Here is a 14721-nt window from a genome sequence, read left to right as displayed (position 1 = left end):
ATCATCAGTTCTGGGCTTAAAGAAAAAGAATTATGAACATTTTATGTGACTAAGACTAAGGAACGTAGAGGAAAAAAAAGACGTTCGTCCTTTCCTCCTCCTTGAGAATTCCAGATCCCTGTCTCCTCCTGGAGAGCCCCAGACCCCTCTCGCCTCCTCAGGGACCCCAGACTTCTTATCAACCTGCCTAGGAATTGACTTTCTCAGTAGCAAATAGGAATTTAGCTTCCCTGAAGAATTTTTTTAAAAATAGAAACATTCTGTAAAAAAAAAAAGGCAGGGGTGGGGCGGGCGGCGGGTGCAGTATTCTTCAGTGTTATGGAAGTGTTCCCCACTTTGATGCCATGCCAGGCCAGAGGTGAGCAGACGTATCTGGCCCGGCAGAGAATGATGAAAGTATTAGGAGAAGGGGGGCCTTCTGGCTGGTGGGAACATGAGGCATCACAGGAACACTGGCTGTTGTAAGAGGGGAAGGAGGAACATCAGGTGGAACGGAAGGCTTATAAAGAGCAGAAATAATGAGCTGCTGAGAAGGATGAGGTTGTCCATGCATACGTGAGCACTACAGATCCATGTGAAGAGACATTCTATTCTTAGCACCCAGACTGTGGTCTCTACACACCATTTTCCATGGGAAGGAAACCAGGATTCCTTGTAGAACTAGCTGATTCCAGGTCTGGGACAGAAGCCTCGGCATCTTATCCTGCCAGAAAAGGCTAGTGGAATATTGTTTGACAGTAACAAGAGACAATTCAAACTGCATTCTACTAAAGATGGAAATGTTTGAGCATCAAAAAGAATTATGACTACAATGGACAGAAACAAACGAAATAGATAAAACCTGTGTTTATACTATAATCAAAAACAAACAAACTCATTTAACTCTCACAGTGCCTCCATAAGGCAGGTACTATTTGCCGTGAACAGAATGTACCGCCATCCCACACCCAAGGTGCCTGTGCCCTCCCAGCCTTTAGAATTTGCAAATATGTCATTCCATGGCAAAGGCGGCCCTGCAGATGTGATTAAGGTTACAGATCTTAGCTTGTGAGACTCACCTAGATGACTCCGATGGATTCAGTCTAATCACATGAGCCCTTAGGCAGACGATCCTGTCCAGCTGAAGCTGGAAGCAATACAGCTAAATGAGAAACCAGAGATGTCCGAATGGGACAGGATTTGAAATATCATCACTAGTCTGAATAACTAGTCACTCATTCATGTCCAGCTCTTTGTGATCCCATGGACTGTAGCCTACCAGGCTCCTCCATCCATGGAATTTTCCAGGCAAGAGGACTGGGGTGGGTTGCCATTTCCTTCTCCAGGGGATCTTCCCAACCCAGGGATCGAACCCAGGTCTCCCGCATTGTAGGCAGACGCTTTAACCTCTGAGCCACCAGGGAAGCCCCTGTCTGAATATGGAAGATGCAGCAGGCCAGGAAGGGAGGCAGCCTTTTGGATCCTGCTGAAAGCCAGCAGGGACGCAGGGACCGCAGGCCTTGAACCTCAAGAAATTGAGCGCAGCCAACAACCCAAGTGAACTTTCGAACTTGTTCATCCTCAGACCTTCCAGAAGGGGATACAGCTCTGAGGACCCCTTGATTTGGGGCTTGTGAGACTCAAAGCCATACCATACCTCAACATCTGACCTGCAGAACTAGGAATAATACATGAGTATTGTTTTAAACTGACAAAACTGTGATGATTTATGTTGGAAATAGGAAAATAACCCCCTATTATCATCCCCATTTTACAGATAAGGAAACTGAAGCAAAACAGCTTTAAGTAACTTCAGTATATGAGGGTTCAGATATAGGTAGTTGGATTCCAGAACCTCTTCTGTGTTCTCAACCACTATACTGTGATGCCTCTCAAAAGGAAGATGATGTCTTTGCTAATTATTCCAAGGCAGGAAGAGACACTCAATTGGCTCTGCTGTTATTAGGGGGGACACTTTTAAAGATGACTGCCTGGTAAACATGGCGCTACCTTTGGCCATTAGACTGTCTCATAGCCAGTCGTATATGCTAGGAAGACGGCAAAATACGTCAACCACCTCATAGCCCTGCTTTCCACCCACTGAGCTTACGGGCCACAGAGACACACATTAGCAAGGAAGAGAAAGGAGCAGTTCTTAACAGTTTTTTCCATGCATCTACCAAACACGTATGAACTGCTGTATCTTCATAGGGAAGTGAAGTGGTAGTCACACAGTGGTGTCCAACTCTCTGCAATCCCATGGACTGTAGCCCACCAGACTCCTCTGTCCATAGGATTCTCCAGGCAAGAACACTGGAGTGGGTTGCCATTATCTTCATAGTAGGTTTAAACAAATCTAGAGCCTGCCTTTGTATCTTCAATTTTCTTGAAGAGATCTCTAGTCTTTCCCATTCCATTTTTTTCCTCTATTTCTTTGCACTGATCACTGAGGAAGGCTTTCTTATCTCTCCTTGCTATTCTTTGGAACTCTACATTCAAATGGATATATCTTTCCTTTTCTCCTTTGCCTTTTGCTTCTCTTCTTTTCTCAGCTATTTTTAAGATCTCCTCAGACAACCGTTTTGCCTTTTTGGATTTCTTTTTCTTGGGGATGGTTTTGATCACTACCTCCTGTATGATGTTACAAACCTCCGTCCATGGTTCTTCAGGCACGGGATCTCATCCCTTGAGTCTATTTGTTACTTCCACTGTACAGTCGTAAGGGATTGATTTAGGTCATACCTTAATGGTCTAGTGGTTTTCCCTACTTTCTTCAATTTAAGTCTGAATTTTGCAATAAGGAGCTCATGATCTGAGCCACAGGCAACTCCTGGTCTTGTTTTTTCTGGCTGTATAGAGCTTCTCCATCTCGGCTGCAAAGAATATAATCGATCTAATTTCAGTATTAACGATCTGGTGATGACTATGTGTAGAGTCTTCTCTTGTGTTGTTGAAAGAGTGTGTTCACTATGACAGTGCATTCTCTTGTCAAGTCTGTTAGCCTTTGCCCTGCTTTATTCTGTACTCCAAGGCCAAACTTGCCTGTTACTGTGGGTATCTCTTGACTTCCTATTTTTGCATTCCAGTCCCCTATTATGAAACAGACATCTCTATTTGGTATTAGTTCTAGAAGGTCTCGTAGGTCTTCATAGAACCATTTAACTTCACCTTCTTCAGCATTCCCTGGTGGCTCAGATGGTAAAGTGTCTGCCTGTAATGCAGGAGATCTGGGTTTAATCCCTGGGTTGGGAAGATCCCCTGGAGAAGGAAATAGCAACCTACTCCAGTATCCTTGCCTAGAAAATTCCATGGATGGAGGAGCCTGGTGGGCTTCAGTCCATGGGGTAGCAAAGAGTCGGACACAACTGAGTGACTTCACTTTCACTTTCTTTCTTTGGCATTACTGGTTGGAGCACAGACTTGGGTTACTGTGATATTGAATGGTTTGCCTTGGAAATGAACAGAGATCATTCTGTTGTTTTTGAGAGTGCACCCAAGTACTGCATTTTGAACTCTTGTTGACTCTGAGAGCTACTCCATTTCTTCTAAGGGATTCTTGCCCACAGTAGTAGATATAATGGTCATCTGAATTAAATTCACCCATTCCAGTCCATTTTAGTTCACTGATTCCTAAAATGTCGATGTTCACTTGTCATCTCCTGTTTGACCACTTTCAATTTATCTTCATTCATGGACCTAACATTCCAGGTTCCTATGCAATATTGTTCTTTACAGCATCAGACTTTACTTCCATCACAAGTCACTTCCACAACTGGGCATTGTTTTCTCTTTGGCTCAGCCTTTTTATTCTTTCTGGAGCTGTTTCTCCACTCCTCTCCAATATATTGGGCACCTACTGACCTGGGGAGCTCATCTTTCAGTGTCATCTTTTTGCCTTTTCATACTGTTCTTGGCGTTCTCAAAGCAAGAATACTGAAGTGGTTTGCCATTGCCTTCTCCAGTGAACCACATTTTGTCAGAACTCTCTACCACGCCCATGCATCTTCGGTGGCCCTACACGGCATGGCTCGTAGTTTCATTGAGTTAGAAAAGGCTGTGATCCAAGTATTGTTTGGTTAGTTTTCTGTAACTGTGGTTTTCATTCTCTCTGCCCTCTGGTAGACAAGGATAAGAGGCTTGTGAAAGCTTTCTGATGTGAGGGACTGGCTGTAGGGGAATCTGAGTCTTGCTCTGATGGGCAGGGCCATGCTCAGTAAATTTTTAATCCAATTTTCTGTTAATAGGTGGGGCTATGTTCCCTACCTGTAGTTTGGCCTGAGGGGTAATGGCAGGAATAGTGACCTCCTTCAAAAGGACTTACACCAGGACTGTTGTATTCAGTGCCCCTGACCCCACCCCAGGCCACTGTCAACCCACGCCTTTACTAGAGATTCCTGGACACTCACAGGCAAGTCTGGCTTAGTCTCTTGTGGGGCACAATAAAGGACAGAAATGATATGGACCTAACAGAAGCAGAAGATATTAAGAAGAGGTGGCAACAATACACAGAAGATCAACAATACACAAAAAAGATCTTAATGACCCAGATAACCATGATAGTGTGATCACTCACCTAGAGCCAAACATCCTGGAATGTGAAGTCAAGGGGGCCTTGCTGCTGCTGCTGCTGCTGCCAAGTCGCTTCCATTGTGTCCAACTCTGTGCAACTCCATAGACTGCAGCCCACCAGGCTCCCCCATCCCTGGGATTCTCCAGGCAAGAACACTGGAGGGGGTTGCCATTTCCTTCTCCAATGCATGAAAGTGAAAAGTCAAAGTAAAGTCACTCAGTTGTGTCCGACTCTTAGTGACCCCATGGACTGTAGCCCACCAGGCTCTTCCGTCCATGGGATTTTCCAGGCAAGAGTACTGGAGTAGGGTGCCATTGCCTTCTCCACAAGGGGACCTTAGGTAGCATCATTACAAACAAAGCTAGTGGAGGTGATGAAATTGCAGCTCCTGCTGCTGCTGCTAACTAGCATCAGTCATGTCCAACTCTATGCTACCTGATAGACAGCAGCCCACCAGGCTCCTCCGTCCCTGGGATTCTCCAGGCAAGAATACTGGAGTAGGTTGCCATTTCCTTCTCCAGTGCATGAAAGTGAAAAGTCAAAGTGAAGTTGCTCAGTCGTGTCCGACTCTTCACGACCCCATGGACTGTAGCCCACCAGGCTCCTCCATTCATGGGATTCTCCAGGCAAGAGTACTGGAGTGGGTTGCCATTGCCTTCTCCAAAATTCCAGCTGAACTATGTCAAATCCTAAAAGATGATGTTCTTAAAATGTTGCACTCACTATGCCAGCAAATTTGGAAACCTCAGCAGTGACCACAGGACTGGAAAAGGTCAGTTTTCATTCCAGTTTCAAAGAAAAGCAATGCCAAAGAATGCTCAAACTACCACACAACTGCACTCATCTCACACACTAGCAAAGTAATGCTCAAAATTCTCCAAGCCAGGCTTCAACACTACATAAACCAAGAACTCCCAGATGTTCAAGCTGGATTTAAAAACGCAGAGGAACCAGAGATCAAATTGCCAACATCTGTTGGATCATAGAAAAAGCAAGAGAAATGCAGAAGAACATCTATTTCTGCTTCATTGACTATGCTAAAGCCTTTGTGTGGATCATAACAAACTGGAAAATTCTGTGGATTACAACAAACTGGAAAAGAGATGGGAATACCAGACTGCCTGACCTGCCTCCTGAGAAGTCTGTATGCAGGTCAAGAAGCAACAGTTAGAACTGGACATGGAAAAAAGACTGGTTCCAAATCAGGAAAGGAGTACATCAAGGCTGAATACTGTCACCCTGCTTATTTAACTTATATCCAGAGTACATCATGAGATATGCTGAACTGGATGAAGCACAAGCTAGAATCAAGATTGCCAGGAGAAATACCAATAACCTCAGATATGCAGATGACACCACCCTCATAGCAGAAAGCAAAGATGAACTAAAGAGCCTCTTGACTAAAGTGAAAGAGGAAACTGAAAAAACTGCCTTAAAACTCAACATTCAGAAAACTAAAATCATGGCATCCAGTCCCATCACTTTATGGCAAATAGATGGGGAAACAGTGGAAACAGTGAGAGACTTTATTTTCTTGGGCTCTAGAATCACTGCAGATGGTGACTGCAGTCATGAGATTAAAAAATATTTGTTCCTTGAAGAAAAGCTATAACCAACCTAGACAGAATATTAAGAAACAGACATTACTTTGCCGACAAAGGTCTGTCTAGTCAAAACTATGTTTTTTCCAGTAGTTATATATGGATGTGAGAGTTGGACCATAAAGGAGGCTCAGCAGCAAAGAAATGATGCTTTTGAACTGTGGTGTTGGAGAAGACTCTTGAGAGTCCCTTGGACTGCAAGGAGATCCAACCAGTCAATCCTAAAGGAAATCAGTCCTGAATAGTCATTGGAAGAACTAATGCTGAAGCTGAAACTCCAATACTTTGGCCACCTGATGCGAAGAGCTGACTCACTGGAAAAGACTCTGATGCTGGGAAAGATTGATGGCAGAAGAAGGGAACGACAGAGGATGAGATGCTTGGATGGCATCACCAACTCAATGGACATGAGTTTGAGTAAACTCCGGGAGATAGTGAAGAACAGGGAAGCCTGACATGCTGCAGTACATGGAGTCACAAAGACTTGGTCATGATTGAGTGACTGAACAGCAACAAACAACAAAATTTACTTTACAATGTTGTTTGGTTTCCACCATACATTAACATGAATCAGCCACAGGTACACATATGCTCCCTCCCTCTTGAGCCTCCCTCCTACCTCCCACCCTATCCTGCCCCTCTAGGTCGTTGCAGACCACCAGGTTGAGCTCTCTATGTTATACAGCGACTTCCCATTAGCCATCCATTTTACATGTGGTGATCCATATATTTCAATGCTTCTCTCTCGGTTCTTCCTGCCCTCTCCTGCTGCAGCTTGTGATCTTATAACCACTGTGTTGGTGATGGACAGAGAAGCCAGCCATGCTACAGTCCATAGGGTCGCAAAGAGTCAGACACGACTGAGGGACTGAACTGAACTGAACTGAGAGCCTGCCTCTCCTAAAAGACCGATGGACAAAAATTTATAGTAATATATAACATTTGTTATTTGCATAATTAATTAGTATCATTCTAAGTTTCATTTGCCTGACATCCTGGGAGTAGTTAAATCAAGTTTTATCATGACATTGATTTTTCCAGTGAGAAACTCAGGCACAGACAGGTTAGGCGGCTGCCCTAGATGGACACAGGTAAAGAGATATCGTACAAGTCAAAATCAGGTACCATCTCAGGAACTTTGCCCTATATATCTATATATGCAAACTATACTGGGTAATTCATTAGGGGAAGAATTTTGTCTAGTGGAAGCATTGACCCTAAATCAGGTGACCCTTGTTTAAAGTCAACCCTAAACCAGTTTCTTACCACAGAAGGGAGCCTCGTCCATGTGAGACGGTTTCTCCAGCATAATCGGAATAAGATCTTACATACTTCATGGGTTATTGTTAAGAATAAAATAAGATACTATGAGGTATCTTGAGATCTGTGACCTGCCAGACACTTGTAGGTTTTATTATTATCATTTTTTCTCAACTTAAAATTGAATAATATACCTACTAGCTATAAAATCCTATGTGTGGGGGCTTTTTATTGTTATTTATGAAAGGCAGCAGGGATATGCATGCCCAAATAATAATCTCAAAATTACACTGATTTGATTCAGGGACTCATGATATGTGCTTTTGTGGTTTTAATATACTTCCCTTATTTGAGTCCTGCTTTGATTTATAAAGATATGAAAATCAGCTTGTGTTTGTTTGCTCCACAGCCAAACCTGAGATTAAAAGTCTCTTTCAGATCATCCCCACATTTCTTAAGCCCCACAAAGTAGTTAATTGAGATTGACCACTAAGTCTTCCTGCTAGCAGGTCTGTGCTCTCTGGGGCTGGGAGGTCCATGATGTGCATTCGTAGGTTAGCCTTGCCCATGACAACCACAGGGATTCCATTCCTCTTTTATCTCTAGGTGATGTTGGGAGTTCCTGATTGGCCTCCTTCGTTGTAAAGAATGGCTCAGAAGGTAAAGAATCTGCCTGCAATGCAGGAGATCGGGGTTCCATCCCTGGGTTGGGAAGATCCCCTGGCCAAGAGAATGGCTACCCACTCCAGTATTCTTGCCTGGGAAATCCTATGGACAGAGGAGCCTGACGGGCTACAGTCCATGGGGTTGCAGAGTCAGATGTGACTGAACGGTTAACACTCTCACTTTTCATCTTAAAGATTCGAACTTTGTCTTAGCCTTTTCCTCCAACTTGCACCTGCTTAAAAGGGGGTGGAGGGTAGAAACAGATCACTTTTGTTAATGCTGCTTCCGGGCTTCCCTGGTAGCTCAGTTGTAAAGAATCTGCCTACCAATGCTGGGGTCTCCGGTTCTATCCCTGGGTTGGGAAGATCCCCGAAAAGAAATGGCAACCTGCTCCAGTATTCTTGCCTGGGAAATGCCATGGACAGAGGAACCTGGTGGGCTACAGTCCATAGGGTTACAAAAGAGTCCTAGACAACTGAGCAACTACACAACAGAAATGACAGCAACTAATGCTGCGCCATGGTCCCCTGGACCGAGGGATGCTCTCTTTTGGGTAAATCTTTTGTTTCCTTTAACATCATCTCCTTCTTAGCAGATGAAAAGGGCAGGGGCCCAAAGCTTCTTTGTACATTTAGGTTAGGACAATGCTGGAACAAGTGCAATTAAAGAGATGAAATAAGGCAGCAAGCCAACTCTACCATGAGACTCTATGTTAAAAAAATAATTATAAAAATCTCACTGTATGTAATAGATCCATGCCTGACAACTTATGAGCAAATCAATTCTTGAAAATGGATTCCAACTTTAAAGGCAACAGGACACTTTCTGTTCAGAATAATCTCAAGATTAATGTTCCTTAAATGAGAATGGTCATATCAGTTAGCTGTTTTGTAAATTAGGATGTTTGTATAACGGAACAGCATGTTTGCACATTTATAATTAATGCATATATAATTTAAGTGTGGGCTTCCCTGGTGGCTCAGCGGTAGAATCCGCCTGTTAATGCAGGAAACGCGTTTGATCCCTGGGTCAGGAAGATCCCCTGGTGGGTGGAATGGCAACCCATTCCAGTATCCTTGCCTGCAAAATCCCATGGAGAGAGAAGCCTGGCGGGCTACAGTCCATGGGGTCGTAAAAGAGTCAGACATGACTAAGCAACTAAACAAGAATTTAAGCGCACATGGACATGATATAATGGGATGCTACAGAATTTGGCTCCCTGAGACCTAGGTATGAGTGTGGCCTTGCCGTTATGACTTGGGAAAATTGCTTAACATCTCTGATTCTCATTTGTCACGTTGATAAGCTAAAGATAGTAAAGTTGAAGAAATGAATATGATGTAAGTTGATAAACTGGAAAACAAGCACGTGCTGATGTGATTTTTCTTCTTAATGCATTCAAAAACAGGTCTTGCAAGCTTGGAGGGGATACCAGAGGCATCATCCTTGAAACTACAACTGTGGAGTGTTTTAAATATTGTTCTGAATGCAAACAGAGGCAGAATTTTCAGTAATTCAGGATTTAATTTGTTCTAATAAAAGACAGAGGCCTTACCCTTCAGCTCACCCCATGGACACTTCATGCCATGAGTCTTTGTAAAGCGAGGCTCGGCATCTACCCAGACTTGGCTCAGACAAGCCTGCAAAACCCGGAGTGTTTGTGGTGGGCAGCACTGAAACCAGAAGAGACTTCCCACACTCAGGGTCCCTCCTGCTCGGAGTCCATTGTGCTTCTCTAGGCCTTTCAATTACCATTTTGAACACAACATCTTTGAAAGTTACTTTGCTTTGTTTGGTTGTTCAGGAGCTCACAAATGGCCCCAACTGTGGGAAATAAAAAGCAAATGAGGAAAAGGAAGTCTTTTACAGAGAAACACTTGTTCTGACTGTAGATTAGGCTCAGGACAAAGCAAGCAGAAAGAGGCAAGCTTTTCAAGAGCACATTAACTTTGAAACTTCAGGAAGGTCAGGGCAGGCTTGCTGGCCGGAAAGGCTCTTTTATCCCATTAATATAACAGCTTCTGTGAACACAAATATTTTAGCATCTTGGCTAAGTTAACTGGAACTTTTTAAAGGAAATAAATGGCATTCAAAGAATCTAGAATGGCTTTCCAAATACAGTGGAGATAAAACAATGCCGCAGATTCCTCCATCACACTTCTCTGAAATTTTTCTACCATAAACTAGAAGCAAAGATTGTCTGCATGTCAAGCTCACCCCCATGGCAAGTCATCCTGGCACATAAGTCATGGTACCACCCTTTTCCTCTCACTCAAAAACGATCTCCACCAAAGTGGTGTATAGTACAGGTATTTATACGAACAACCATGGTCCAACTAAATTTAGTTCTAAAAGTAAGTAATTGTTTAGACTACAGCCAAAAGCCTGCCTATTACTTAATGGAGAACCAACTAAAGGCTTTCTTATTAGGGATAAGATAAGAATATCACTGTTTTCACTACTATTTAACAGTATGCTGTAAGTATCCACCAATGCAATTAGCTAAGATAAAGCAATTTGTATTATAAGAATTGTAAAGAAAAAGGTAAACTGATCTCTATTTGTATATAGTGTAATTATATATCTGAAAAGTTCTAAGGAGTGAATGGAGCTACTTCAAAAGATAGGAAAATCAGTAAAGTAACAAGTTATAAATTTAACAAACATTAATAGCCTACATGTATAGCTCACCTCCCCCCAACCAAAAATAAAAAAACAGTGAAAATGTGTAATGAAAAAGAATCCATTTAGGTTAGCACATATATATGTATGTGCTATTTGTGGAAAACTAAAACACTACTGAAAAAATAGTAGATTTGAACAAAGGGAAAAAGACAAACTATATTATTGGATAGAAAGACTCTATCATCAAGAAATTAGTTCTCCCTTAATTATGCTGTACTTTTAATATCTAAATTTAAAATGTTATCATTTTGTCAGATGCAATAAGTTGATTATAAATTAGTTTAGAAGAGCAGCAAGCAAGAATAGCCCGGAAAATCCTGAAAAAAAAAAAAAACACCTTAAAGAGGACTTAGCTTTTCCAAATAATTAAAATGTATATAAAGAAAATATTGAATCACTATTTACACACCAGGAAGTAACATAGTGCTGTAGGTCAATTATTCACACTAAGTCATTTCAGTCGTGTCCAACTCTTTGTGACCCTATGGACTGTAGCCCACCAGTCTCCTCTGTCCATGGGATTCTTCAGGCAAGAACACTGGAGTGGGTTGCCATGCCCTCCTCCAGGGGATCTTCTCTACCCAGGGATCGAACCCAGGTCTCCTGTGGCTCCTGCATTGCAGGAGGATTCTTTACCACTGAGCCACTGGGGAAGCCCCATAGGTCAATTATACTTCAGAAACAAACAAACGAATTCACAGAAAAATAGGTCATACTTGTGGTTACCGGAGGCAGGTGGTAGGAAGAGGGGGAACTGGATGAAGGTACAAAAAATGGTCTTGTCTTTTCCTGTGTGCGTGCTCAGTCGCTTAGTCGTGTCCAACTCTTTGCAACCCCATGGCCTGTAGCCCACCAGGTTCCTCCATCCGTGGGATTCTCCAGGCAAGAATACTGGAGTGGGTTGCCATTTCCTTCTCCAGGGGATCTTCCCAACCCAGGGATCAAACCCACGTCTCCTGCGCCTCCTGCATTGGCAGGCAGATTCTTTGCCACTGAGCCACCTGGGAAGCCTAAGCAAAAGGTACAAACTTCCAATTATAAGAGAAATAAGTCCTAGGGAGGTAATGTTCAACACAACAGATATAATTAATATGTCTATATGTTATACATGAAATTTGTTGAGAGTAAATCCTAAGAGTTCTTATCACGGAGAAGAATGTATTTCCTATTTCTTTAGCTTTGTATCTATATGAGATGATAGACGTTCACTAAACTCTTTCTGATAATCACTGCAAGACTTACATGAAGTGGAATCATTACACTGTACATCTTAAACTTACATGGTGCTTTATGTCAGTTATGTCTCCAGAAACTGGAAGGAAAAAAAATACTACGAAGGCTCTATAATTAAAACATTTTGATGTTGATGCAAGAAGACAGATAAACCAATGGAACAAAATAGAAAAGCCAGAAATATACTACTTGCATATGTAAATTTAGTATAGAGTAAAAGAGGCTACTCAAATCCGTGGGAAAGTGGTAGTTTTCTAAAAATTATCATTGAAATAAATGGAGAGCCATGTGGAAAAAAAATAAAACTGGACTCATTCCTCACATAATATACTAGGAGAAATTCCAAATGGATTAGAGATAAAAATGTAAGAAAAAGAAGCATTTAAATTCTATTTTTGAAAAATGTGTAATCACCAAAACCTGGAAATGTAAAACTATGATTTAACATCCAGAAGCAATCAGGGAAAAGATTGACGTGTTCAACTACATGAAAATAAAAAACTTTTGCATGACAAAAAAAATAAGGTTTCCATGAACAAAGTAAAAATAAATGACAAAGTTGACAACATTGGAAATTTATATCATGCTTCCAAAATAAACAGAAAAAAGGACTGTCTAACCCACAGGAGAATGAGCTGATAGTTTTCACAGGAAAGGAGGTGCGTGTGTGCTGCTGAGGGGAGGTGGGGGTCTTGTGGACAGGGCACTAGAACAGTGGCGGGGCGGGGGCATCCGGCTGGACGTAGGGTCCTGCAAGCCAGGAACACGCCTCCCCCAGGGCACCATCAGGCATGTCCCCTCAGCTCGGGATGGGAGAACTGAGGCGGGAAAGTGCTGCTGTGGCTCCGGCCATTCTCGGAGGTGGTGGAGTCAATGGTTCTTAAACGTTTGAAAAGATGCTCAACCTCACTCGTAATAAGAGAAAGGAAAATTCTAAATAACATTGAGCTGCCATTTCTCATCTATTAGACTGGCCAAAAATTTTACTGCATGCTCTGTTGGTAAGGCTGTGAGAGGGTAGTCATTCTTGTATATAACCATAGAAATGCCAAGTGATCAAACTTATGGGCATGGAGATATAGGAAGTGTTTCAGAAAATCATAAGTACGTCTCCTTTGAGCTAGCAATCCCAATTTTAGGAACACAAATATATGTTAGCAAAACTATGAAAACATACAGGCACAAGGCTCTTTATTGCATGCTCATTGTAAGAGCAAAAATAGGAAACATCTTAAATGAACGTCAGTAGAGGACTGGTTGGATTAATTATAATACATGTACCCTTGGAAGATTATTTCTACACTGTTGTGGCATGGTCTTCGTTATATAAAGCAGCAACGTTATTGACCTTTTGAGTCAGATGGCTCTTCGTCGTGAGTGGCTGACCTCAGCTGGCCTCAGCCTGCAGCAGCTTGAGGCAGGGCTTCAGTCCCCGGCCAGAGATGAGGTCGGGCTGCAGCAATCAGAGCGCTGCACTGTAGCCGCTAGACCAAGTGTCAGTGAAAGGCCCTCACCCTTTGGCTTTGCAGAAGAAAATTCCCACAAAGAAAGTGGTGAGCAAGTATTTATTCGGAGGAAAATGTGTACAGTACATGTGGACAGGCACGCGGGCGGACTCAGAGAGTCACGCCCTCGTGACAGTTTAAGTGACGTAATGGGGCGTTTCCTCCAGGTTTCCCCTGGCCGGTCATTCTGACTAGCCTGGTTCAGAGTACGTATCTGGTATGTCTCACGGTCCTCCCACATGTGCACACACGACTCTTAGCCAAGGTAGGTTCCACCAAAGAGGCCTAGCTTGGCATCCGTGAGCATCACTCCCCTCGGACCTCCGAGGAGCCCTTCGGTGCTTGTGTAGCTGGGGAGGTTTCCTGACTGTGAGAATGAGAAGTATGTGGGCCATTACATTCTGTCTGGGCAGCCTCCTCTCTCCGTCCTGCTATTGCTGTTTCGGGGTTTCAGTCCACAGGGAACCAACCTCTACTCCCTTCACACTGGTGGGAGGGGCCCATCTGCCTCCTGCCGCAGGGCTAGCCTGTGCGTTCCAGAAGGTTGAGCAGCTTCCCTGCCCTCTACCCGCCAGGTTCTAGGAAAACTCCGCCCCCAGGTTGTGACAACCAAAACCATCTCCAGACACTGTGAAATGACCCTGGAAAACAAGGTCCTCCTTGGTTGAGAACTACTGATAAAACGTTAGGTGAAATAGCTTGTTGAGGGCAAGTGTATACAATATGGTTATACTGATAAAGTAAATGGATGAAATATAACATTACTGGAAAAAAAGGTTGCTTGTAGGAGAAGAGAATACAAGAAAAGGAAAAATAATGAAGCTAAGCTTGACTATAACTTTTCTGTAAATTTAACACTGGTAATTTTACATGTAATAGAAAATGAAATTAAATGTTAAAAAGGCAAGTCAAAAATTTGAAAGTAAATGGAAGCAAACAAATTCATATGTGTATCTAGTTGGAAGCATGTATGCACAAGGTAGACTATTCCACATGACTTTACATGCACTAATTTGACTATATATCCCTGCTGCTGCTGCTGCTGCTGAGTCGCTTCAGTCATGTCCAACCCTGTGTGACCCCACAGATGGCGGGCCACCAGGCTCCCCCGTCCCTGGGATTCTCCAGGCAAGAGCACTGGAGTGGGTTGCCATTTCCTTCTCCAATGCATGAAAGTGAAAAGTCAAAGTGAAGTCGTTCAGTCGTGTCCGACTCTTCTCGA

At 43.0% G+C, this 14721-nt stretch overlaps 1 protein-coding gene across 3 annotated transcripts in view; it reads left to right on the top strand.

Annotated features, from left to right (window-relative positions):
• Nucleotides 1-14721, top strand: part of FAT3 (FAT atypical cadherin 3) — a 641657-nt gene that overhangs the window by 486599 nt on the left and 140337 nt on the right. Inside the window, exon 7 of one of the 3 annotated variants that reach the window (XM_061405995.1) lies at nt 9485-12517. The exons of the other annotated variants lie outside the window; for them this stretch is intronic. Within the exon in view, the coding sequence (XP_061261979.1) occupies nt 9485-9526 (42 nt within the window). The 3' untranslated portion in view covers nt 9527-12517. Of the gene's footprint in view, nt 1-9484; nt 12518-14721 lie in introns of those variants that run through there. 3 annotated transcript variants of the gene reach the window in all.

The sequence above is a fragment of the Bos javanicus genome, chromosome 29, assembly GCF_032452875.1.
Source record: "Bos javanicus breed banteng chromosome 29, ARS-OSU_banteng_1.0, whole genome shotgun sequence".
NCBI classification, from domain to species: domain Eukaryota; kingdom Metazoa; phylum Chordata; class Mammalia; order Artiodactyla; family Bovidae; genus Bos; species Bos javanicus.
The sequence above is the reverse complement of the archived record's forward strand: the minus strand, read 5'-3'. Positions and strand labels throughout refer to the sequence as shown.